Source organism: Sciurus carolinensis, chromosome 7, assembly GCF_902686445.1.
Source record: "Sciurus carolinensis chromosome 7, mSciCar1.2, whole genome shotgun sequence".
NCBI lineage: Eukaryota > Metazoa > Chordata > Mammalia > Rodentia > Sciuridae > Sciurus > Sciurus carolinensis.
The window spans coordinates 112,419,546-112,445,310 of NC_062219.1; the positions used below are offsets into that span (position 1 = coordinate 112,419,546).

General features: G+C 51.3%; 2 protein-coding genes across 6 annotated transcripts; one reads left to right on the forward strand and one right to left on the reverse strand.

Annotated features, from left to right (window-relative positions):
• The first annotated feature begins 1,373 nt into the window (after positions 1-1,373).
• On the forward strand, positions 1,374-5,887 carry Dlk2 (delta like non-canonical Notch ligand 2). Its single transcript, XM_047558795.1, has 6 exons — positions 1,374-1,642; positions 2,035-2,294; positions 2,563-2,626; positions 3,580-3,710; positions 4,171-4,315; positions 4,969-5,887. The coding sequence occupies exons 2-6, from the start codon at positions 2,219-2,221 to the stop codon at positions 5,702-5,704; spliced, it is 1,152 nt and encodes a 383-aa protein (XP_047414751.1). The 5' UTR covers positions 1,374-1,642; positions 2,035-2,218; the 3' UTR covers positions 5,705-5,887.
• Abcc10 (ATP binding cassette subfamily C member 10) lies at positions 5,823-25,378 on the reverse strand. 5 transcript variants are annotated; one of them, XM_047558793.1, is made up of 22 exons: positions 25,242-25,378; positions 24,797-24,980; positions 21,124-22,345; positions 20,780-21,007; positions 19,949-20,105; positions 19,633-19,742; positions 17,389-17,468; positions 16,589-16,760; positions 15,105-15,203; positions 14,541-14,730; positions 13,401-13,478; positions 13,038-13,232; positions 12,457-12,610; positions 12,081-12,270; positions 9,991-10,334; positions 9,501-9,670; positions 8,892-9,052; positions 8,311-8,561; positions 7,236-7,381; positions 7,058-7,155; positions 6,768-6,880; positions 5,823-6,291 (listed from the first exon to the last, which is right to left on the reverse strand). In XM_047558793.1, the coding sequence occupies exons 2-22, from the start codon at positions 24,961-24,963 to the stop codon at positions 6,129-6,131; spliced, it is 4,488 nt and encodes a 1,495-aa protein (XP_047414749.1). In that variant the 5' UTR covers positions 24,964-24,980; positions 25,242-25,378; the 3' UTR covers positions 5,823-6,128. The 5 variants fall into 5 exon arrangements, with proteins under 5 accessions (XP_047414749.1, XP_047414746.1, XP_047414748.1 ...); XM_047558790.1 differs by having other exon boundaries at positions 8,296-8,561; XM_047558792.1 differs by lacking the exon at positions 25,242-25,378 and adding an exon at positions 25,115-25,178 and having other exon boundaries at positions 8,296-8,561.
• Positions 25,379-25,765: the final 387 nt, after the last annotated feature.

A 25,765-nucleotide genomic window follows, 5' to 3' on the forward strand; every position in this document is an offset into this window, starting at 1 on the left:
AACCTTATAATCCTACCATCCAGAGAGCACTATTGCCAATATTGAAGTAGGTTCTACTTTGTTTCTTGTTCCCGACTTCACTTAACATATTCTTAGCTTTTTGGACATCTTTAGACTTCAGAAAGGTGACTTTTAACAATCACAAAGTGTTGAAATACCATAATCTATTTTGCCTACAGTAATCTTTGACATTATGGTTTATAATTTTTTGCTGAAAAATATTTTAGAACAAAATAAATGATAGAGCCATGTCACTATTCAAACTCATAAAGTTCTTCATGAAAGGGGATCGAAGTGAACAGTCAACTTGGTAGAGAGCTGGGGAGAGCCTGGGTGCTACACTCAGTGAAGACTGTTCAGTGAAAATGAACACAGGTGCTCTGCCCCTGTGGAGGTGTCTATGGAAAGCTGCTCTGCAAAGCTAGGGATTCATTCCAACGTTTTGAATTTAAAGATGGCAAAATTTCCATCAGAAGGACTAGAAATGGGAGGCAACCTTCCTGACTTCCTGCACTCTTGCCCTGGGCAAACAAGAAACTACATTTCAGGTTCTTATCTTTCTCAGATGTCTAAGCCATTAGCAGGGATGGGTAAGAGACCTAGAACAGTTCTCCCCCACCCTTCCCTAGAAAACTCTTAACATGAACTATGGGTTGGGGTAGTGGATGATTAACCTGAGGCCAAGAACAGTTGCAATGGGGTCCAGAGGCAGGAAGTTGGGGTGACACACTGACAGAGTCAGGGGCGTTCCCAGTTCAAGGAGGCTTCCTAGAGGTACGGGAAGCAACGGGGTGGAAAGACTTAGGCTGATGAAGAAGGATAGAGAGGTGAACCGGGCTGATATTTAGATAGGTATGTGTTGATCTTGGAAGGTTATAGCTGGTAATGATGAGAGAAAGAAGTGGGGATGGGGGGGCAGACGAGGAGGAAAGGAGCTGACAGAAGAAGCCAGTGAGGAAGGTTCTACAAGCGGGGTGGAGGGGAGGGAGGCGTGGGCTGGTGACAGTAGGAGGCCGGGGAGCAAGTGCGCCCTGAGTGTGCGTGGGATATGAGAAGCGTGATGGGCAGTCGACTGGTGAGAGCGGAGGTGGGGCGTGGGGTGAGGGGCACGGGTCAGGAAAGCAGGGATGGGAGATGGGATAACAGCAGGGACACGCACCTTTGGCCGGCACCTCACAGCGTGTACCCTTTTAGACTCCCAAGATTTCCTCATTTTCCTTGCTGGAAGCGAGGTTCGGGGAGGTCGGGTGGGCGCGGAGGGCTGGGGCCCAGGGGCGCGGGGCTGGGGCGGGCGTGCGAGTGAGGTGTGGCCGTGCGTGGCTGGGGGTGGGCGCTGGACGCGGGAGGGCGGGGGGCGGGTCGGCAGCGGCCCGGAGCCGGGAGAGGCGGGCTCCGCCGGCACACGCCGCCCCTGGCAGGGGGCCGAACACGCGCGAGGAGCCGCCGCCGCCGCCGCCGCCACCGCTCGGGGTCGCCTCGAGCCCCAGATTCCCGAGCCCTGCTCGGCTGGCATGGCAGCCGCCTCGGCGCCCGGCCCCGAGACCAGCTAGGGGCGGCCTCGCGTCCCTATCCAGCCCCTCGGCTGAGCCCGTCGGATCCAGCCTCGTTCTGCGGCCCGGGACACACCGCCTCCCAGCCGGAGGTGAGCACAGGGGCGCGCGGGGCTAAGCGCTGTGGGGATTCCAGGCCCTGAGCGGCCGCCAAGCCGAGCGCGCTGAGCTAGGAAGGGAACGTGGGAGCCAATCCTAGAGGGTGGGTGTCGTAGGTGCGGGGAGGAGGCTGCTCACTGCTGGGAACCGGGAACCGGGAACAGTCCCTTCTCTGGCCCCCACATTCCCTCCGTGCTCGAGAATGCCTCTCAGTGCTGTCCCTGTCCCCGCAAACCCCTTGGTCCCGACCACGATCCCCGCCAGCCCCCAGCCATTCCCGCGCCTTGGCCTCTTTTGGCGCTGTCCATCCTTCGCCTCCTTCCTGCAGACCACTCTCCGGAGTGGTCTCCAGTCCCCTCTTCTGCTTAACCCTTTCCCGTACCAGGTTCCCGCTACCCACATCCACTTCTTCTGTCCCGGCGCCCTGCTCCCTCGTCGGCTCTTGTCAGTTGGAACCTATATCCGTGCCGCTATCTCCGCGTCCCGCCGCCTCCCAGCCAGTGCGGTCCCACAGGTGTCTACACATCTGGCTGTCCATCCGTCGGTCCCTCCTGGGGCCGACGCTGACCATGCCCAGCGGTTGCCGCCGCCTACATTTCGTGTGCCTGTTGTGCATCCTGGGGGCATCGGGTCAGCCTGTCAGAGGTGAGCCAGCCCTGGGGCCCCAGTCGCGTCCCTGTCAGGCAGTCCTAGCTTGTACGTTGACCTCTGCTGGCCAGAGACGGCACTGCAGTTACCCTGACCTGCGGACCTGGCGAGATCTTGGTCCTCCCTTTAAAGTGGGGTGTGTCTGCTTGCCCTGCCCAGGACTGAGTCCACACAATTACTAGAACCCTGAATCCTCTCCTGAGTTCACATCCCAGGAACCTGAACCCCGGCCCGTACTCACCCCTTCGAAATCAATCTCTTCTAGGGGATGACTGCAGCTCTCACTGTGACCTGGCCCACGGCTGCTGTGCACCTGATGGCTCCTGCAGGTACCTATCCTGAGCAAGGCCCCAAACCCTTTACTTTGCATTTCCCAGAACTCCACACCCACAGCCAGGGGTTTAAGACCCTACTGTTCACCCTATCACTTCTTATGTCACATGTGGTCAGCTTCCTCTGCACCCCTCCATTCCCCTTGGCCTTGCCTCTCTCTTGCTTTTTCTAGTTTATATCTCTCACTTCTCTCCCCAGTCTGACCCAGCGATTCTGAAACATTGCTCTTCAAGACATCTCAAGGGAGACCTGAAGCTTGAGAGTTTGGAGATTGAGAGCCACGAGGAAAGGGGAAGATAAATAGAGGTGTAGCTTAGGAAAGAGAGGTTTCAGGAGCGGTAACTGGGGAGCTGCACTTGTGATGTAAGAGGCTCTTTCTAGATGATGTGGAGCAATTGACCCACTGGGGTGGAGGGTGGGTCAATTCAGTAGCAGGAAGAAAGTGGACATAAGAAATGAGCTTAGGCAGGTTGCTCAACGAACTGAGAGTGTTGGAGACTCTACATTTTTGGGAGGGCTTTAAAATAATACATTAGGTGTTTGCTTTGTAATTCAATGGAAAGATAGCCCTGATGACCTTTCAAGGTCACTTTTGGCTTAAATGGTTGTAAACACATTAGACATGTCACAAGTGGTACTGGAGGCATTTACAGATATGATCTTATTTCTTCCTCAACATAACCCTGCAAGGTGCATCCTCAATTTCCTGGTGAGGACACTAAGATTCAGAAAGTCTAGACAAAGTACAGAACCAGGACTTGAATGTTGATGTCTGATTCCGTATGTGTCCTATGATCCTGCATAGACCTACACCTACCTGAGACAGTTCCATGTTCCCCTAGGGGAGGTCATATGTCCTGGTTTCAAGAAGCTCTGGTGCTGCCTCCTCCACTTCTTTACACCCCTCACCTCTGCCCCAGAACCCTTACCCTGTGCTTCTTCCTGTCAGGTGTGACCCAGGCTGGGAGGGGCTGCACTGTGAGCGCTGTGTGAGAATGCCTGGCTGTCAGCATGGTACCTGCCACCAGCCCTGGCAGTGCATCTGCCATAGTGGCTGGGCAGGCAAGTTCTGCGACAAAGGTAGGGGGGAGAGAAGTTGTTTGTTGGGGAGTCCTTGAGTCTTAGAATATTCATCAGTCTTTATTGAGCACCTGTTGTGTTCTGCTTTAAATCCTCAAATACATGGTAATTTATCCTGTTTCATACCTACCTGTTGTATGAATTTGCCCTCAGCATACATAACTCCATGAGGTTGGAAATGATGCTGCTAAAAATTGTACACATTTTACACATGAGGAAACAGGTTCACAGAAAAGCTATCGCTTGCCCAAAGTCAGTTTAAAATAAACTGCCAGGTGCCTCCTGACTCCAACTTCATTGTGGTTTCCCCCAATACACCATCCCAGCCTAGGGTGGGTTTTGTAGTATGAGCCACACCCACAGAGCCTTGGGTCCAGAAGGGCTAGTCATGTTGGGCCTGGGCACTTCTGACAACCAGATATGAGGGGTGATCCAAGAGCCTTCTGTGTCTCTTCTCCAGATGAGCACATCTGCACCTCTCAGTCCCCCTGCCGGAATGGAGGCCAGTGTGTGTATGACGGGGGTGGTGAGTACCACTGCGTGTGCCTACCAGGCTTCCATGGGCATGACTGTGAGCGCAAGGCCGGACCCTGTGAGCAGGCAGGGTGAGTGCTGGGCTTGTGGAGATGTTAAGAGTACAATCTGGTAATAGGATGAAAGAGGCAGGACTGTAGAGAGCCAGGAGGACTGAGGACAGACCCACAGGACCACACCCCACAATAAAACCCCTGGCTCAGGGTTTGTTTTTCAAATTTTCTTATGTCTTCTGAGCCATTTCTTCAACAAGCTATAGGAGCTGGAGGTGGAAGAGATAATGTATGACAGCTCTGGTTGGAAAGGTGGGTGAGAGGATGAGGGAACAGAAGCTGGCATGCAGCCCTTAAGATGTCCCACACAGCAGCCTTATACCTCTTTGTATGGATGATGAAACAGCCCTGCAGGGATGGACTTGTCCTTGTTTCTGCTTCAGGATAAGAGCTTGGGGGTGTAACAATAGCACACTTATCCTCAGTCCTGCCTTTGGGCCAGACCCTGTGCTAACTGCTTGACATTGGATTCTCTCATTTAACCCTCACAGTTTGTGAAGCTGAGTACTATTTTTATTCTCATTTTTAAAATGAGATATTTGAGACCCAGAGAGAGTAGCCCAAGGTGACACAGCTAGGAAGGGGGTGGGGGTAGCGGTCAGGATGCTGACCGAGGCTATCCTGCAGGTGTTAGAAGTTGCTATCAATATCCTCTCCCATCCCCACTGCAGCTCCCCATGTCGGAACGGCGGGCAGTGCCAGGACGACCAGGGCTTTGCCCTCAACTTCACGTGCCGCTGCTTGGCAGGCTTTGTGGGTGCCCACTGTGAGGTGAATGTAGACGACTGCCTGATGCGGCCTTGTGCTAATGGTGCCACCTGCCTTGATGGCATAAACCGCTTTTCCTGCCTCTGCCCTGAGGGCTTTGCTGGACGCTTCTGCACCATCAACCTGGATGACTGTGCCAGCCGCCCATGCCAGAGAGGGGCTCGCTGTAGGGACCGTGTCCACGACTTTGACTGCCTCTGCCCCAGTGGTTATGGTGGCAAGACCTGTGAGCTTCTCTTACCTGTCCCAGACCCTGCCACCACCGTGGGCACCCCCCTAGGACCCACCTCAGCTGTGGTGGTACCTGCCACAGGGCCAGCCTCCCACAGTGTGGGGGCGGGTCTTCTGCGGATCTCTGTGAAGGAGGTAGTGCGGAGGCAAGAAGCCGGGCTAGGTGAGTCTAGCTTGGTGGCCCTGGTCGTGTTTGGGGCCCTCACTGCTGCCCTGGTCCTGTCCACTGTTTTGTTGACCCTGAGGGCTTGGCGCCGGGGCATCTGTCCCCCAGGACCCTGTTGCTATCCTGCCCCACATTATGCCCCAGCACGGCAGGACCAGGAGTGTCAGGTTAGCATGCTGCCGGCCGGGCTCCCCCTGCCACCTGACCTGCCCCTTGAGCCTGGAAAGACCACAGCACTGTGATGGAGGTGGGGGCTTTCTGGCCCCCTTCCTTACCCCCTCCACACCTCAGCCTGGAGTGGTCCTTTCTTGCTACCCCTCAGTTTGGGTATATATACTGAGGAGAGAATTCAGCCTTGCACCAGAAATATTATTTTTTTAATATACAGAATGTAAGATAGCAATTTTATCAAATAAAACCATGAAATGCAATGGGCTCCTGTGCCAGAAAAACCCATCTAAAAGTCACAGGTGCAAGAGGGCCAGAGCAGAGGCCTGATTCTGAGGAAGGCTCGGCACTCTGCCCTCAGGGAGTGGTTTCCATCGAGGAACTTAGGTTGCCCTTTTCTCCTCTGGGAAGTGCGGGAGAGGTAGAGCCACAGAGGAGAGGCAGCAAGCCCTTTCTGGTCACCTGGAGGAGAGAACTCTGGAGGGTGCAGTGTGGGGCTCAGGGTCCTCCAGGAGAGGAGGGGCCTCCCTGCTGGCTGCTCTGCAGCAGCTGCTGGAATAGTGAGTGGGGCTGGTTACGCAAGGCAGAGGGGGAGTCCAGCTCCACGACCCTCCCTGCTTGTAGCACCAGCACCCGGTCCGAGTTCAGGATTGTGTTGAGCCTGTGTAAGAGAAGGTGGTCAGTGCGCAGAATAGAGGACAATGCCCTGAAGGAGAAAGTTGACCTGCTGTCTGTCCCCACCCCTCAGGACTGCAGAGGTGTGTCCCTGCAGGCATTAGTCACCAGCTCCATGCTGGGAAGGGACTACAAAGTTCCCTCAGAAAATGTGCTATAAAGAGCCCAGAACAGTGTGTGGAAAAAGAGGAGCTGAGATCCATGGGCCCAGATCCTTGGGTTCCTGAAAATATTGAGGGCAGGCTCTGGGTCCATGCCACTGCAGTCCTTGATAAGTCATATATATATATATATATATGTATATATATATATATATATATTTTGCTAGACCTTTTTTTATTCATTTATTTTTATGTGGTGCTGAGAATCAAAGCCAGTGCCTCACACATGCTAGGCAAGTGCTCTGCCACAAGCCACAACCCCAGCCCTCCTTGATTAGTCTTAGTCTGGATACTTGCACACCTGTGAGCAATGGTCAGCACTGTTTTATTGGCAAAGCGTTTGCAGATGGTCTGCTGGAGCAGCTGGTCTGTCTTCTGGTCCACACTTGCTGTGGCCTCATCAATGCACAGGACCTGGAATGTATGTTGAGGGAAGGGAGGGAGGAGGGGAGGCATGGGGACCTATAGCCCAGTACATACCTATAGCTCTCCACAGCCAGCTCTCCCTTGAAACTTTTCCCCACCTATTCACCCTGACACATCCCCTGCCTGCTTCCTGATCCTCTCAAATGTCTCTCCCTCTCACCTTACCTTGGCATCTGTGAGGAGAGCCCTGGCCAGACACAGCAGCTGCCTCTGTCCCAGGGATAAGCTCCGGCCCCCCTCACCCAGCTCGCCAAGCAGACCACCTGTAAGGTGGAGCATGTTCATTGTGGGGCAGACTCTCCCTGTTCCTTCCCTGCTGTCAGGGTCAGGACCCAGCACTCACCCATGGAGATGATCACCTCACTCAGGTGGCACTGTTCTAGGGCCTGCCACAAGGCTCTGTCCTCATACAGGCCCTGGGGATCCAGGTTTTCCCGAACAGTCCCACTGAACAAAAAGGGCTCCTGGGGGATGATAGCTAGCTGTGACCTGGGGGACAAGGACAAGGGATCCGGGCTGGAGATGTGGCCACTTCTGCTGGCAGCACAGGTTTTAACTATGGGCTAGTTCTTCCAGGAAAGCCTGGGACGAGACCTGCATACCACTCCCTCTGCTTCCCAACCCCTCTCTGCTAACTGGCCACTCAGTTAGCTGTGCACCCCGAACTATGCTGGCACTGTGAGTAAAACCAAAGAAGGCAAAGGCCTAAACTCTGCCCTTAAGCAGCCAGGTACAAAAAAATGAGGTTCAAAAAAATAACCGAGAAGATGAATGGGCTAAATTGTGTGGCACACACAGGGACAGAAGTGGCTAGGCAGGGAAAGACCAAAGTGGCTACATGGGGAGGGGTACTTCCAGGTGGAAGGGCCTGGAGTTTGGGTCTTGAGGAACTATGAGGCTGAGCTCGAAGGTAAGGCCAAAACTTAGACAGAAGAGGCAGGGCCAGGGAGTGGTCATGTGTGCAGGCTTAGCACACGGCTTGTCTCCCTTTTCCACATCATGGAACTTAAAGAAAATACTAGGTTAACCTGGGGCCAGGGGTTGAGGCCCCAGACGAAGCCACTTGTGGCACAGGTATCCAGTTGTCCCAACAACTGCCTATTGAGCTTGAGGGTCAAGGGACCATAAGGTTTCCTTAGAACCTCTGATATAGAAGGCAGTGACTAGTGTCTGGATTGGAGCCAAGAAAGATGAAGCTGAAAATATGGCCTGAGTCAGGGTGAGGAAGACCCTGAGGCCAATGACTGAGTCTGCACCTAAGCAGAAGCTTGCTATCTTTACCTGCTCATCTTCTCCACCTTATCCCTTGATTGACCCCGGCTGTCCTGAGAGTATAGAAACCTTCTAGCTGTGCCCTCCTCTAGGTGCCAGTAGTCTGGTTGCCCTCTTCCCTTTTCACCAACCTCCTCCCCCCAGACCTGAGCTCAGTCAGCTCTAGCTGGCTGGTGTCCATGCCGTCCAGGAGCACTCTCCCCATACTGGGCTCCAACAGCCGGAACAGCACCAAAAACAGGGACGACTTGCCGGAACCTGTGCGGCCCACAATGCCCAGCTTTTCTCCAGGTTGTACACGGAAGGTCACCCCATCCAGGGCATTTGGCAGCCCTGGCCGGTACACCAACACCACATCCTGGAACTCCACACTTCCCTGGGTCAACCAGCTGATGCCCTGCATGGGAAAGGGGAGTACATGAGTAGGAGATGGAGGGAAATGGGTGAGATGAAGAATGAGAGTAAGGATGGGGCTGGAGGGTGAACAGAGGGGAGAATAATGAGAAATGGGTGGTATGAGAGGAAAGGTGGTGGGGGGGATGGGGAGAGATGGGAGGCTGAATGCAGAGATGAGGGACATGGTAAATTGGGATCATGCAGAGAAGCTAAGGGAGCTAAGCAAAAAGAAAGGAGCTGGGGGTGGGGGGGCGGGGGAGACTGAGGCCTTCAGGAGACCCTGCACAGATCTGGAACTTGGACTGGGGTTTGGGGTGGGGTGCACGCCTACCTGCAGTGGCTGTCCCTGAGGCTCCTGAGGCAGTTCACAGGAGTACTCCTCCAGGCGCTCAACACTCACTAGCATGGTTTCTGTTTGCGTGAAGCTGCTCACCAGGCCTGAGAGCAGGCCTGTCAGGGACAGGGCATAAGACAGAGACAGGCCCACCAGCCCTGGGGAGAAGAACACCAGCTGCTGGGGTAGGCCTGGACACGGGGACATGTGTGGGAGGTAGGGAACACAATAGGAGAATCCCAGCTGTGGACTATGGGTGGTTAAAGGAAGTTGGCAAAGAAGCAGGCAGATGATAGGACCTAGATCAGGACCATAGGCAGCTGGTTGCCAGGGAGCAGAGTGGTGCAGAGAAGCCATGAGGGGTGACAGGTGGAAGACTGAGGTGGGCTGGGGGCAGGGTGGTGTGACTCAGGGATGGGAACAGGGAAGATGCTACACTACCAGAACAAGTCACTCCTGGAGACAGTTTCCTCAGCTCTAAAGTGGCGGTGATAATGATGAGACATTCTCACAGGGAACCCCACGTGGGAGGGGAGTTGGTAGGGGAGTAGTGCAGGGTGTTGGAATGACTTGCTCCTGGGGTAAGGCTGAAGGGTTGGGTGGTACCTGGGTTAGCGAGGCCTTGCTGGTGCTGCACCAGGGCAATGCCCGCAATGGCACTGACCACTGCTGCCCCCATGAGCTGTAGTCGAATGTCCAGCCACTGTGTTGTGGCATAGGAAGAAAACTGGCACCTCTGATTTAGCTCTAGGAGTTGCTGGTTCTTCTCCTCAAACCTGGGGAAGACCAGGAGGGAAGTGAGGCTATTCCACTGCTACATCGACCCACCCAGACTCCTTTATAGTCTGCCTCCTTGAGAGCCATTTACACACCCATTGCCCTCACCCAGGGAGGCAGAGATGCCCACTTGTTCTTTTGAAGGGGGCCTGCTCTGCCTTACTTCTCTTCTGTTTTCCTCCTTTACCTTAGTACCCTCACTCCCAGAAGGTCCAGATCCTCCTACCCCACATGTGCCTCTTTTCAGGGATCTCCTCACTCCTCCCCAAAGCACACCTTACCCCCTGAGCTGTGGCTGAGAAAGGCAGACTTCACACACCTGTAGGTGGCCCCAGCTGCCCGGAGTACAGGGAGGCCAGCCAAGGTGTCAGCCAGGTGGGTATAGAGTGGAGACAGGGTGAGGCTGCCCAGGCGACGCAGCTCCCGTGCGGAGGCCCTGTAGCGGTGCTGCACGCGGTAGTACATGATGCTCAAAGGTGGCAAGAGCAGCAGCAGCCAGGGAAGGCCAGAGCCCAGCACAGCCAGGAGACCCAGCAAGCCTGCTGCATTGGCCAGCAAGATGTTGAGGAGGAAGGGCAGGCTATCATCCGCACAGGCCACATCAGAGGAGAAGCGGTTTAGGATCCGGCCCGTGGGAGTGGAGTCAAAGAAAGTCACTGGTGCCTAGAAGAGGATGTAGGGTCTGGAGAAAAGGGGTTGGTGGGCAGCCCTGGGAGAGGTGGGGTGTAAAATAGAGAAGGAGCCTGGGGACAAAGGCTCTTTAATTCCTCTGGCCAGTGGCAACCTTATGAGGCCATATTGGCCATTCCTCCTACTCTGAGCCAGACATACCTACTGACCTTTCAAGGGTAGGGAGCTAATATTTATCCAGAAGATAGGGGCTTTAGGCCAGTGAATGGGATCTAGTTAGATGTCAGGAGGAACAGCTTAATTGCCTATGACTAGATAGAGTGGTAACTATTATCACTCAAAGTCATGGTTAAGACCTCAGGCTCTGGAATCAGGCTGCAACTCAAATTCCAGCTTTGCCAGTTAGGAGACATGAGACCCCATGCAAAGGACACATTTATCTCTCAATGGTCCTTGTTTCTCATCTGAAAAATGTGGACCATGCTAGAACCATACCTCACAGGGCTATTAGTAGGAGTAAAGTCCAGGTTCGCAGGATTCAAGTGCTTAGCCCTGATAGCCTGGCACAGAATAAGTGCTCAATAATTGCTAGCTATTTGGATTACTGTTGGGAGTTATGGTCTCAAAGATAGATAGCTCTTTCCTTTCCCTACCTTCCCTGTCCCTCGCCTGCCTTTGCTTTGGGAACAGTCCTTTCTTTTTCCTCTTCTTTAATAGTCCTATCTTTTTTTTTTTTTGCGGTGCTGGGGATCGAACCCAGGGCCTAGTGCTTCACAGGCAAGCACTCTGCCAACTGAGCTATCTCCCCAGCCCTAATAGTCCTATCTTTAGGCAGAGGATTAAGTCAAGTGACTTCTGAAGCACCTCCTAAGGCCAACTTATAAGAAATCAGCAGTTCCTTCACAGCACACATCCTCCTTGGCTCCTGGAGAAGGGGCAGGGTAGCTGCTCCCCAACAGGTACTAGAAAGAGCCATGCAGTGCTGGGTGTACAGACTGGCTCTCCACAGAACTAGCCTCGGCCAGGTCAACTCCCAGTTTCCTCATCTGTGAAATGCACTGCCCAGAGAAGGGTATAGAGAGAGTTGTAAGGTCCTAATAATGGACAAGAAAAGACTCTATAATAACAACAATGATAATAATAATTGCTAAATGAGCACTTATTTGTGTTAGGCATTATCCTAAGCACTTTCTATGAGCTAGTTAGTGTAATCCAATATATAAGTAAGCAGTAGACTAGATATACACTTAGCAACAAGGATGGATCTTAGAAACAGCCCTAAATAAAAACTGCAAGATACAGAATGTGAGCTCTAACGCAGTTATCATTTACATAAATTAAAAAGATACACACATAAAATATAGGCATTTTGCAAAACAGACACAAGAAGATATATACTAAACCCACTGGAAATGGTTGTTTTTCAGGGAAAGGAGGGGAAGTGGAAATAGGGTATGGAGATATAAAGGGATAAACAAATGAGACAGAAGAGGGATCTTGCACAAACTAAAAGGTCAACGCTTAGTACTTCAAATCCAAAACTGAAGTAACCCTGAGGAAGGTTCTCTTATTTGCTCCATTTCACAAATGAGAAAACTATAGGTTTAAGTCACTGAATTGGAATCCAGAAGCTACTCTGCTCTGTGGTCTCCCCGAGTTTCAGAGGTTGCCACAGTGCTGCACCCATCTGTGAGGGGCTGTTTACTTCTGAGGACTAGGGATGTATGATGCTCCCTGAGTGCAGCCCATGCACTCCCCCACACCCTCCCATCCCCTCACCATGAGGACTCGCTGCAGTAGGCGGTGATGCAGGGTGGCAGCTGCTTGGAGGGTACCTGCTGCAAAGAGCACTGCCCGGAGAAGGGTGCAGAGAGAGTTGACACCAGCAATAGTCGCATATACGGTGAGGTAGAAACGGACGTCTGAAGAGCCATTGGGGGCAGCTTTGGGTAATGGGAACACTGGGGTGCTGGGTAGTGGGAAGGGGTTATGGGTAATCCAAAGTAGGGCCATTCAGGGGGTCCCTACCCTCCCCCAGACCACTTGTCTCCACCCTCCAGGAGACAAAGCCCTGGAAACACCCAGCCCTCAACCCTCGCTTTTTCCCTGGAAGCCACTCGGAGCAACAGGCCTACTCCCAGCCCCAGCCACTCACTAGAGGCTTCCGGGGGAGAAGAGGAGCAGCTGTGCAGAGAAAAGCCTGGAGAAGCCCGGGCTGGTGGAGGCCAGCCCCTCCTGGGAGCTATTCCTGGCTGCCTTCAGCTGAGAGATCCAATGGGACAGCCACCAGTCCGCAGCATTGCATGTGGCTGAATGGGGATGGGAGGAGAAAGTTGTGAGAGACTCATCTCTTTGGTTCTGTTCAAATATCTTCTTCCTCTGTCCCTGACTCAGCTTCCTACCCTTCTGCAACTGCCTGGACCTCCCCTCCTTGCCCCTCTTCTTCACCCTCCCTAGTGTGAGCTTCTTTCCTAGTTCTATCACCCTTCAGCTCTAAGAATAGCATGAATTCAAATTTGCAGAAAGGGGCTCATGTTGGGGGCATATCAGAAGACCCCTATGGAGTGCAGAGCTTTAGCGCCATGGACTTTCTCAGAATGCGGGATATGGGGAATGCCTTTTGTCTCAACTACTGCCTATGTTCGGTGAGTGTCTGGGCTTTGTGATGATTAGCACAAGGTGATGGCGATGGGATGGGGCAGTGGGGTCGTTAGGTATTCCAGGATACATTCTCACCTTGCATAAGGAGCAGAGAGAGGAGGATGGCGAGGGCCAGGCCCTGGCCCACAGCCCTCCAGTATGCACGGTATACATGCAAGGCTACGGCGCCCTCCTTCTTGCTTTCCTCCTGCAGCAGGCGGCCAGATTCGTTCTGCTCCAACTCTAGTTCTTCCTTTGTTTTCTCTGGGTGCTGTACTGACAGGGCCTTGGCTATGAGAATCAAGGAGATCATGGAGGAATTAAGCTTGCAGGATGATAGCGGAAAACTATCATTTTCAAACTGTTGGTGTTTCAGAGGAGTAGGCAAGTCTTGGGAAAAAAAATCTCTAGGGTGTATTGGGGAAAAGCAAGCCCTTTCTTCCCACCTCTGGGTCACACCTGAGTCAGGCTCTTGTCCATTCTCAGCCCAGGTTTTGGGGACAGCTTGTACCAATGGCAGAATCTCAGAAGGAGGTCCTGGAAGGTAGAAAGGGAGTTTAGAAGGCACTGTTGGGTGCCTATACTACGCCTTTCTAACTGTGTGTACAATTCTATCTTTTTTCTTTCTTTTTCTTTTTAGTACTAGGGGTTGAACCCAAGGGCACTCTACCACTGAATTACCTCCACAACGTCCTCCCTTTTTTTTTTTTTTAGTATTTTTTTAGTTGTAGATGAACACAATACCCTTATTTATTTTTATGTGATGCTGAGGATGGAACCCAGTGGCTCACACCTGCTAGGCAAGCGCTCCACCAGAGCTATAACTACAGCCCCTCCCAATCCTTTTTTAAATTTTATTTTGAGATAGGGCTTCATAAGTTGCCCAGGCTGGCCTCAAACTTGCAATCCTCCTACCTGAGCCTCCTGAGTTGCTGGGATTACAGACATGCAACACCTTGCCCATCTCCACCTTTCTTTGGCCTTCCTCCCTAACCCATCCTAGTGGAATGCTGCTCTGTGTCCCCCAACACTCTGAGCAGGACTCAGCAAGTCCGTCCATCTGCACCCAGAGTCCAACCAGCAGATGGACAAAGAAGAATCAGTCATGCATGAGCACCCTGATCAGATTCAGCTCTCATTACTACAGAGCTTCTCAATTCCTGAACTCAGTTCCTGATATTCCAGTTGAGCCTCATTTCTTCCTGTTTCTCTCCTGGTGAACTTGCAGGTGGTTATAGCCCTCTGAATAATAATCCTTCCATTTTGGGGGTTTTTGTTTTCTTTACCAAAATGCTGTTCTAATCCTGATGGCTTTCTCCTCTCTGAGAACATCAGACTGTTCTGACATCCTGGGTCTCCTAGTTCCCAAGAGTACTCAGTCAGAAAGCCTCTGAGTCCCACATCACCACGACATGCCTCTTCCCTCCTGTTCTCCAGTTTCCTCAACAAGTTCTGTGAAGGCAGGAGGAGGTGAGACCTGGACTCAGGTCACATATGAAGGGGTGGCATGGTCTGTACTTAAAAATCCACCTGTCCCTCTTCCCCCATTACACCTGGGCATACACCTCCCTCACCTGGCTGGCTCCTGCCCCACATTACCAGCCCGGACAAGGTGCCCAGACTCCATAAGCAGCACCAGGTCAGCCCTCTCCAGGTATTCAGTGCGGTGGGTGCACAGCAGCCGTGTAGTGTGACTCAGCATTCCCAGGATGCACTTGTGCAACAAGTGGTTGGCCACATCTGCATCCACAGCAGCCAGGGGGTCATCAAGGAGATAGAGAGTTTTCTCCTAAAAGAGGTCAGGCACAGAGGTCTTGTATGTCCTGGTCTCACACAACCAAAGACAGTTGAGAGCAACTCTGAGGGCTACCCTCACAGTAATAGGGAAGGAAGTGAGACCTTAGGGTGGACTTCCCTCAAATCAAGCAACACCAGAGACCCAGGGCCAGTTCTGCACAGGGTCTCAGTGCCTCAGGCCTATAACTCTGCAATTAAAAAGTTGCAAAAGGAGGATGGGATGGCTAACACGTCATGAGCATGAGGTGGGGGAGGATGTAGGTGTAGAAGTCAATGAAAATATTCCTATCCCCCCACTCAGTCAAGCTCCCAAAGCTCTGAACTGCTTCCACCTCCCTGCCCTTGACACCCTGTTCTTGAATTTACCTGGTACACGGCACGAGCAAGGGCAATCCGGGCACGCTGTCCCCCGCTGAGGGTCACACCCTTCTCCCCCACCTCTGTCTGGTCTCCTGCAGGCAGGATCTAATGAAACAAACACCCCAGTGGTCAGCTCCCCAAATACCTTCTCCTCTGTTTCCTGTCCCTTTGCAGGCACCATTGGAAGAAAGAGATAACAAGCATCAGGAGAGCTAGGGTGCTTAGGATTGGATTTACATTTGGGATGAGTCAATCAGAGGTGACAAGCCATAACTCCAACAGTATCTAGCATTTATTGAACACCTATTATGTGCTTAGCACTTCATAGGCATTATCTATGCCTATGAACCCCATGGATCTTACGAAGTTGGCAATATTTCCTTTTGACAGATGAGACCAAAGCCCAGGCAGATTAAATACCTTGCTCAGAGCTGCTAAGGGGCAGGACACAAACCCAGATTCTCAACCACAAATGATGCTTACTACCTTACCTTTTAAATTTTTAATTGTTTAATTTTTTAAGATGCAGCGGCAGGTGGGGATATCACCAAATTGCCCAGTCTGGCCTTGAACTTGTGGGATCCTCTTGCCTCAGTCTCCTGAGTAGCTGGGATTTTAAGTGTGCCACTGTGCCCAACTTTATGCTGCCTTTTTAGCAGCAAGAATGATGATGGACCAATCTGAGGTGAAAACTTTCATAGGTTTTTAGAGAAGGAATGTACCCTGAGCTTTCCTGTGGCTTCAGGAGTAGTCTACTAAGCTACAGGGTCCGCATAACCAGAGGAAGCACATGTGATTCACCAGATTTTGAGTCTTCTGAGAGAAAGCCTTGTTGTCTTTTCCTAGTCCCTAGAATAACACCCAGGACCCAGGAGACATTTGGGAAATGCTTAATGTAGAAACAAATGAAAAGTGAATACAAGGTACACTGTGGTCAAAGTCATGGTTTTCCATCCCAGGGAAGTTCCATATTTATCTGGGAAAGGCAGTGGTAATGAGTCCTGGGGTAGACATGGGGGTTGGGTGGAGAAATCATGGGAGAAATCTGTAATCTCTTTCCTGATAAACTTGGTACTCTGAACTGGTAGAGGAGGGGAGATCCAATGGGCTTGGCAGGTTTCCCAAGTTTTCCAAAGGAGACCTTGACGCTTCCAAACCTTTTCAGTGAAGTGGGGAGGGCCTCCTGAATTGGAACCAGAAGCCAGACCCGTGTAGAGCACAGCCTCATAGGGAACACTTGCCTGGCCCCCTGGCCACCTCAGGGATCTCCCAGATGCTCTGTCAGCACCCAGCTACCACCACCCCTGTGGGCCCTATAGGGAAAGAGGAACAAAGCAGCTGGACCCTCTGGGAAGACCAATCTGAGGACCAGTCCTAGATAAATGATGCCTGAGTACAAACAAACCCTTTCAAAAAAAGCAAACCTCTAGTTTAAGTGTCAGGGACACAGGAGAAAGCAGGCAATGAGAGTTTCAAGGTCAGGCACTCACGCTGAGGTCCTCGTTGAGGGCACAGGCCTCTAGCACCTCCCTGTACAGCTGGGCATCAAATGTCTTCCCGAAGAGGATGTTGTCTCGGATGGTGGCAAACTGGATCCAGGGTTCCTGGGTGGCCAGGCCAAAGCCCTTGGATAGCTCCCACACTGCCACCTGCCCATGCAGCCTGCAGAATCAGGTCAGCATCATGGAGACTAGCTCCCCACTGGGTCCCTCCACGCCCAGCCTCTGCCTCCAAGAAACTTCCTCAGACTGCTGCCTTCTACATATGGTTCCCCTTGGTGTTACACGACTCTCTGAGTTGATGGCCTCTGATGTTGAGGGGTCCTAATGAGGCTGTAGGCCCATTCTGGCCTGGGAAGAAAGAACTGCTCTTTGACTATAGGCAAGCAGCTACATGTCTATGTGTTCTGGAGCTCAGAGAAGAGTGGGGCACCACACTGTGCTCATTCTCACCTCAAAACAAGGCCTCCTCAAACCCACTCCTCTCCAGATCCCCTCCCTGCAGAACCACATTCTCTGAAAGAATAGGTGACACTGGATAGTTTTTCTACTCTTTTTTCTTCACTATCTATTATAGCATTTATGGCACTCTGGTGTGACAATGATGACAATTCATCAAGTGAGTTCTTGACAATTCGAACTACCTCCCACTTTCTAGACTAAAAACTCTTCCAGGAAAGGGGTCATGTCTTGCTCCTCTTGGTACTCCTGGCCCTCAAAAAGCATAGCAGGGGCTCAGTAGGTGTTTACTAAAGAAGATCTGAGGACAGGAGGCACTGGAGGTCCATTACCTGTGCAGTTCCCCAGCAATGGCAGCCAGTAACGAGCTCTTCCCACAGCCTACCTTCCCCACAATGCCCACCAGCATACCCTGCAAAGAAATCACAGTCAGTGCCCGCTGTTTGCAGAGGAAGGACAGAAGGGGCAGTGCTCTCCCTTTTGAGGCTCTAGGCTGTTAATTCTCCACTGAGGCTCTCTAGGCCCTAGGTAGTGTGCAGGGGAAAGAATTTTCCACCTCACAGGAGATGTGCACTCAGGGCCTGCCTCCCTGTCTCATCTGGAGAGGTAGGTGTTACATCTCCACTCAGAGTTATTCTCAGTTTCACTGGCTGTGTAAAGGTCCTCTGAAGGGAAGCAGGTTGCCAGAGAGAACGAGAGGAAACCATCTTAAGAACTTCTAGGTATACTCTGAGGCAGACATCCCACAAAGGGCAGAGGTAAGGGAAAGACTCCAGGCTTTGGGCCCTGTATGTTGGGCTGCAAAGTCAACCTGCCACCAGATTTCCAAAAACCATGGGCAAAGAGCAGTGCTCTACACAGGTGCCCTTTCCTGTAATTTGAGTTTAATATTTTGTTCTCTCTTCATTTCTTAATTATAACATACATTCATAAAGCTATCCCCCCGCAACAAAGGAAAAAAAATCCTTTAGAAATGGGCCAGCATTTCTCAGAAACGCCTTTTTTATATTTTGGTACTGGAGGGTGAACCCAGAGGTGCTTACCAAGAGCCACATCCCCAGCCCTTTTTTATTTTTTATTTTTTATTTTGAGAGTGTCTTGCTAAGTTGCTTAGGGCTTTGCCAAGTTGCTGAGGTTGGTTTTGAACTTGGGAGCCTCCTGCTTCAGCCTCCTGTGGGATTACAGGGATGTGCCACCATGCCCAGCTTCATTAGTCCCATTTGTCTGTGATGCCCTATAATGCCAGCCAGGGTTGACCCATTTGCAACTGAGCACCAGACTCATCTATGACCTTTCCTGGGATTGTGGGATCAGGTCCCAGAGACAGCTTCTCCCTCTTGCTGGATGCAGCCTGCAAATGGAAGGGCTCTCTGCAGTCACACCTCCTGCTGAGTAGAGAGTGGGTCCACAGAGGGAACAAGGCAAACAGAAGACAGAGAACACTGCAAGCTGAGGCCTGGTCCTGAATTGTTTCTAAGATCTGGTTGCATTCTTGCCTTTGGATTCTGCAATTCATCTCTATATCCTTATTACAAATTCTTATTTGCTTAAGCTAGCTCCAGTGGTTTCTATGACTTACATATTAAAAAAAGTCTTAACACATTAGTAAAATTCCTTTGAAAAATTCCAGCCTTGTCTTGCCTGAACTAAGAGGGAAAACAAAACATACAATCCAAGCCAGAAATGTGAGCCAAATGTGGTAGAGGCAATTCAGCCATCTCTGGAGAACTCTGGGTTGAGCTGTGGGGCAAGGGGTTGGACAGAGGTCAGGAGAAAGTGAAAAACTCAGCACTGGGGTGAACAGGAGTCATCTTCTTACCAGAAATTTTCCTGTCATAAGCTCTTCTTTGACTATGTAGAATGAGTCACAAGGTTTCACTACTTTTCACCAGGCTCAGTAGAGGCTCATCTACCCCATATATAAAATCTTTCCTTAAAGGGATTGCTGGGCCTTTCCCCCAGGTTCCTGGCCTGGGGAGATGCTGAATAAACCCTGGGGTCTGTTCTGAATTTTGTAGCCAGTAAGGGACACAGGGAGGCAAAAGCACCCATTGGTCTAGACTGGGAGGATGTGAGCTGCCTAGAGACTATGGAGAGGTATAACTACTCTGAAAAAGCTGTGTAGAGAGAAATAAAATTCAGAGATGAGGTGTTACTGGGTACAGTGGTGCATGCCTGTAATCTGAGGGACCAAGGAGGCTGAGGCAGAAGGGTCACAAGTTCAAGGCCAGCCTCAGCATCCTAGTGAGGCCCTAAGCAACTTAGTAAGATCCTGTCTCAAAATAAAAAATAAGAAGGATTACAGATGTAGCTCAGTGGTCGAGCACCTCTGTGTTCAATCCCCACTACTGCAGGAACAAAAGCAAAAAAAAGAGATGAGGTGTCATCTTAGACTGGAACCTGCTCATCAAACCCCTCCACTCCTTTCCTCAGTCATTAGAGCTGAAGAGACATCCAGGTATGATTGGCCCAGCCCTTGTTTATCTGTATGATTGGCCCAGCCCTTGTTTATCTGTCATCAAGTCCCCATGTCCCTCATTATCTGGGGACTCTCCCAAGATATCTGTCCAACAAACCTTTTTCACTTCAAGGTGACTAATGAAGGTCTCCTGGCTAGTTCCAACTGGGTCCCAGGAAAACAAGGCTTCATGCAACTCCAACACCGTAGATGGCCTTACAGGGGGATCTGAAAAGGGAAGAAGCCACTTAAGATCCTAATCTACCACCAGCTTGCCTGAATGGGAAGGATAAATTGGGGCTATGTCACTTGCCCTTCATCTACCTGCCCAAAGTAATTCAATCTCAATCTGGCTCTGCTCTGCTTCAGACCCTTACCCCCCACAGCATCTATGTATAGTGCCCAGATGGTTACATCCTGCTCCTTTCCATTACCTGAGCTGTAGTACATCTGGGGATTGTGGTTTGGAAGGTCAAGGAAATGCTGGATCCGCACCAAGGATACTTTGGCCTCCAGGAGGCCATTGATGACCCAAGGGAAGTTGTTGAGGGGGAAAATAAGCATGCGCACCAGTGCCAGGGCTGTGAACACCTGAGTGGGGTGGAAGGGGAGAAGGCATCACTCAAAGCCTGGGAACTACCTGACAGCCTGCTTTCCTGATGGTCCTGTGGACAGGTCTATAGAAAGAACAGAGTAGGGAGAGCTAAGGGGTTAGCTGGGCAATTCTTGGGTTACAAGTGGCAACTCCAGCAGTTCCTCTAGGGATCCAGGTTGCATTATTTTTGTTGTTGTTGCTGTTGTTTGGGGGAGTGCAGGTTCCATCACTGAGCAACAGCCCAGCCCTCCAGGCTGCATCCTTACAGGTGCCCAGACCTAGCTCACTCGAGACCTCAGAATTTCTAAGTGGTAACAACACCTGGCCCTGGCCAGACCCATCACTGGGTTATGGATTTTTCCCCCAAGGTCATTAGGTTGAGGATAAAGGGATCTAATTGTAAACTTGGGTCTGATAGGAATTTGGAGAAGGAAGAGTAGAAGAAGAAAAGGAGCTCCTCCACAGAGGGAAGGGTTATAACTCCAAGGTCTCAGAGAAGGTCACTTCAGTGCCCCCTTGGCTTGGAAGGGATGAGGCAGCAGGGATCTTCCTATGTTCCTTCACAGCCAGTACCGAGGGCCTGAGCACACATCTCCACTCCACTGCAGTCTCCTTGCTGGTGCCCGCCCCATGCCTTCCCAGAGTCATCCTCTCCCTTCTCAGCCCTCACCTTGGTAGCAGTGAGCTGGTGCCCCATAAGTACATAGGTGATGAAGATGATGATGGCAATGACTACCGGCAGGGCAGCCCACAGGTACACGCAGGCTGCATCCAGGTATTTGATGACTCGGAGTCGTCCCAACTCTCGAGCCCGATAGGCCTCAACTCGGGCCCCCAGTGCCTTCTCCCACCCAAAGAACTTGATGACTCTAATGCCACTCAGCAGTTCTGTCACAAGCTAGAGACAGGGAACAAGAGAGCAGTGTGAAGTGGAGACACTGCTCATGTGTCTCCTCTGTGTTTGGATGCTGGGTGGGGTCTCCAGATGGCTGAGTGATCATGGCAGCTCCTCACCTTAACCCGTGCGTCCTTGTGCTGTAGCATCTCCTGGTTGCTGGCCATGATGCGGGTAGCAATCACTTTGTTGACAGGTACCAGCAGTAGCGCCAAGAGCAGACCACCCACAAAGGCCATGCCCACCTGGTTGTATAGTAGATAGAGGGTGATGGCCAGCTGCAGGGGCAAGCCCCAGGCCTCATGGAAGCTGCTGGCAAAGTTTAGCAGCCGCTCAGAGTCAGTGCCTAGTAGGTTGAGGGCCTCCCCAGCAGGAGGGCGACTGGGCCCCAGCTGTAAAGTCTTGTGGTACAGGATGTTCAATACGGCCCCCCGTGCCTGCAGTGTCACCTTGCGTACCTCAAACCCATACTGATTCTGTAGCACAGCGCCCAACACAGCCCCACTGGCTAGCCCCAGGGCATAGAGCAGGCCATGGCTTAGTGGCTCTTGCCCTTCCTCCAGGAAGCCCACCAATAGGGAAAGCAACAGAGGCCCTGAGAATCCCAACATGGTCCCCACCAGCTTGAGCAGTCCAAGTGCCAGGTAGCGCTGCCCAAAGGCTCCATATAGGGCCCTCCACAGCCGGGCACCCTCCCGCCAGTGTGCCTGAAAGGCACGGGCCAGGTAGGCTAGGTGTAGCCTGCGGGGGAGATGGCATGTGTCTTGAGCCTGCTGGAGCTCTCCATGGGCCCCACGGGTCAGCAAGGGTGCCAGCCAGGCATAGGAGAAGCGTGACAGCCAACTCTCCCCATCCTCAGACACCTCAGGTTCCTGATCCTCAGAGGACAGGAAGGGCTCTTGAGTCCAGGATTCTTGTGGCCCCCTGGGGGCTGCCCAACCCAGTCCATAGGCCAAGATTGCTGCCAGCTGCAAAATGAGAAGACACAGGCGGGCTAGGGGCCCTGGGAGAAGTGGGGGCAGCAATGTGCCTTTCTGGCAATGCCAGAGCAGGGTAAGCACTAGGGCTGGGGCTGGCAAGAAGGCTGCTAGAGCCAAGGCCAAGGGCCCCCGGGAGAGGCCATGAGGTGAATGAGCTAATGTCCACAGAGCCAGGCTGTGGCTGAGCCAGGCCATAGCTGCCACACACCCTGCCAGCACCTCTAACCCTAAGGGTCCTGGGCCTGCTCCTGGTGGCAAGGCAACTGGAAGGAGATCTAGCAGCGGGAAGATGGAGAGCAAAAAAGAAGCTCCAATTCGGAGGCACCAGCCAGCACTGCAGGGTAGGATGTAGTTTGGATTCCTGGGGACAAAAGGGAAGAGAGAAAAGAAGGCATGTCATGGCTCAGGACCCAGACATGCCCCTCACCTAGAGAGAATGACCTCCCTTTCGTTTCTTACACGTAGTATCCTTACATCCCCTGGCTTTACCTTGGAACCCAGGGCCTTTTCTCCCAGGAAGCCTTCCCAAATTGACCCAAGGCACTTTCTAATCTACCCAAACCATTTCAGATCATTCTTTCACCACAGGTATTAACAAGTTTGAGTTAAAGCTGTACTTACCATGAAGGCTGTAAGTAGAAAAAAAAAAATGCAAATTTCCACACAGATAACCACTACAGGATACATATTTATTTTTACAAAAGATCGACCTAAAATTACCTTTAAACTCACCTAAAGCTTTATGAGATAAATCAGAAATTTTCTTACAAACAGCTTCTATACTGTAATAGAACAGCCTAAATTTTATAAGGCCTCAGAATATTCTATTCTTTGTCTTTCCACTGATGGTAAAAAGGGGCATGGATTAATTTGTGATTCCTTTAGCTAAAGAAAAATGTCTTTTCAGTTTTGTCTCTATCTTGTTGCATAGAAAAAAAATGTTTTTTTATTTTAAAAAACAAAGGGTCCACATTAAGAATCAATACAGAAAAACACACCTGCAGACATGAGTATCAGAATGCCTTGAAAAAGGACTTGAGTATGTCATGCCCTTTGGCAGCAGAGCTGGGTTATTGAAAAAGTTTAGCTGGAAACTAAAATACTTTGAGTTTTCTTAAATGACCCCCAGATGACAGTTATATGGAGGGGTTATAGAAAATCAGCCTCTGAAGTATGGGACAGAAAAAGAACACAGAGCCCAAGGTCATTAACCAGTCTCCTAACCTCAGCAGGTCCCCTTCCCTCCCTATATCTCACTTTCCTCATCAGTAGAGAGAGCAGTGAGGGGCGATACCCAAAGAGCTCTCGCATCCTTTCCTGAGATTCCAGATCTCTCTACATAAAGCACAAAAGCATAATAGGTGAAGTGACAGCCACAATTTCAATTGAGTACGTGATGGTTTTTCTACCTTGTCATTACACTGTAAGTTTCCAAAGGACCGTGCCTTTTTTTTTTTTTTTTTTTTCTTTTTTGGATACTGGGGAGTGAACCAGGGGTGCTTAACCACTAAGCCATATCCCCAGCCCTTTTTGTGTTTTATTTTGATACAGGGTCTCACTAAGATGCTGAGACTGGCTTGGAACTTGCAGTTCTCCTGCCTCAGCCTCCTGAGTCACTGAGATTACAGGCACATGCCACACACCTGGCATTTTTTGTTTGTTTTGGGGTCTCAATATATTGCCCAGGCTGGTTTTGAATTCCTGGGCTCCAGTAATCCTTTCCAAGTAACTGGGATTATAAGCATGCACCACTGTGCTGGACCAAGACTGTGCCAACTTTTTTTGTGTGTGTGTGGTGCTGGGGATCAAACTCAGGGACTTGTGCTTGCAGTGCAAGCACTCTACTGACTGAGCTATCTCCCCAGCCCTGTGCCAACTTTTAATAGTGCCTCCTCTGAGTAGGCTGTGGATGCTTGTGCAGACCAACCTGCTCTAGATTTTCTTCTCTTTTCATGTACAAGACAAATCAGGATTCCTTCCCAACCAAGCAGATCTGCTGCTTTTCCTATCAAGGCAGGGATTCATCAGCTTCCTAATTCCTCTTGGATAGAGATACTTTTCTCTCCATCAAACTAGGAATTCCCAAAGGCAGAGACCAGACTGCCTTCCTGCTTTCTCAGCAGCCAGAGAGAGACTACCTTTGGCCATCTGTAGTGATCCAAGAACAAAGCACAAGATCAAGGTGAGTTCAGCACCCACACTTTTCAGCTCTAAACCTGGGAAATCTTAAAAGTTTTGATTTTGTTCTTCACCTACTACCTCCTCTGCAGCTGAGTCTTCATATGCTTTTCTTAGCCTAGGAATACTGAAGTTTCATGGATGGAAGTGGAGAAACTAGCCCTACAATATAAACACAAGTCATCCTTCTTGGGCTGGGGGTATAGTTCAGTGGTAGAGCTCTTACCTAGCTTGCAAGAAGCCCTGGTTTGATTTCCAGTACTGCAATTAAGAAACACACACACACGTCATCTTTCTTAGAACACTGTTCACCCAATTCATTACAGTTGTATTTGGGTACCTTAAAATCTACAACAGGAGCGATTTCTACCATGCATTCGGCCTTTAATACATGCTAGGTACTGCACTATACGTTTAAATGCATTATTTAATTTAACCCTCTCGACAATGATGAGACTAAGAGAAGATAGGTAATTTGCCCGAGAATGGTCACACTGCTGCCAAGTGGTAACACTCGGCTTTTACTTGTCTTACTCCAGAGATCTCGGAATTCTGGTGACACTGAGGGGAGATGTGGGTTGCGGGCAAAGTCTGTTCGCACACATTGGACAGATATCTTGAAGCGGTCTCTTACCTCGGGGTGCCCAGGTGACAGGCACTGAGCACCGCGAGGAACGCGTGGGGTAGGACGCTGAGCACCAGCTGGGTGAAGCAGTGGCCTGTGGTGTTCCCCTCCCACAGCGGGAGTGGCCGCGCAGGGCTGGTGCCGCACAGCTGGGCCAGGAGCCGTTCCACGGACATCTCGCCTGAGCCGAACGCTGAGAGAAAACCGCGAAACAGAGCTTGCCCACGGGGGAGTCCCAACTGGGTTTCCCGCCCTTGACCCCGCCCCTCGCTCCTGACACTCCCCTAACTTCCGCCCCGAGTCAGACCCCGCCCATTCTCGCGGTACCTCGAGGATAGAAAAGAAGTTTCACTTCCTAGTGCAGGCCGATTTCTGGACCCTCCCAGGTTAGCCACCCTGCCCAACTTTTTCCCCTCCCCTGACTCTCTTCCCCCAGTGATCTGGAACCTCAAACCTAAAAAAGTTGCTTTCCGCCGGATTCCGATTCCTCAGGTACAGGTGGATGGAAAAGAAAGTGCTGTCAGATGAGGCTGCTGGGCCAGGCTTAGCTGGCGCCCCCTAGAGTTGGGAAGACTTATCAGGTGGCGTTCGCCCGCCCATACGTAGGGCTTTTACGCGCGCGTGCGCACTGCTCTCCTCTTGTGGTTTCTGTACACGTGTTCCGCTGCCTTCGCACCGTTGTGTGGGCACGCTTGTCATCTGCCTTCAATATGGCCTGATCCGTGACCTAGCGCAGATTCTTCTTATACCGTCTCACTTGGAGTATTCGGTTCCATCCACCCATGTTGACCAGCTGGCACATGCATTTCACTATAATGCAGAAAGCTTATAAAGAGCTGGGAGTCCGAAACATGCCTGCTACTAAGTAATAACGCCGCTTTAGGACATATACAGACCATTTTCTTTCTTTCTTTTTTTTTTTTTGGTACTAGGGATTGAACGCAGGGCGCTTTAACCTCTGAGCCACATCCCCAGACC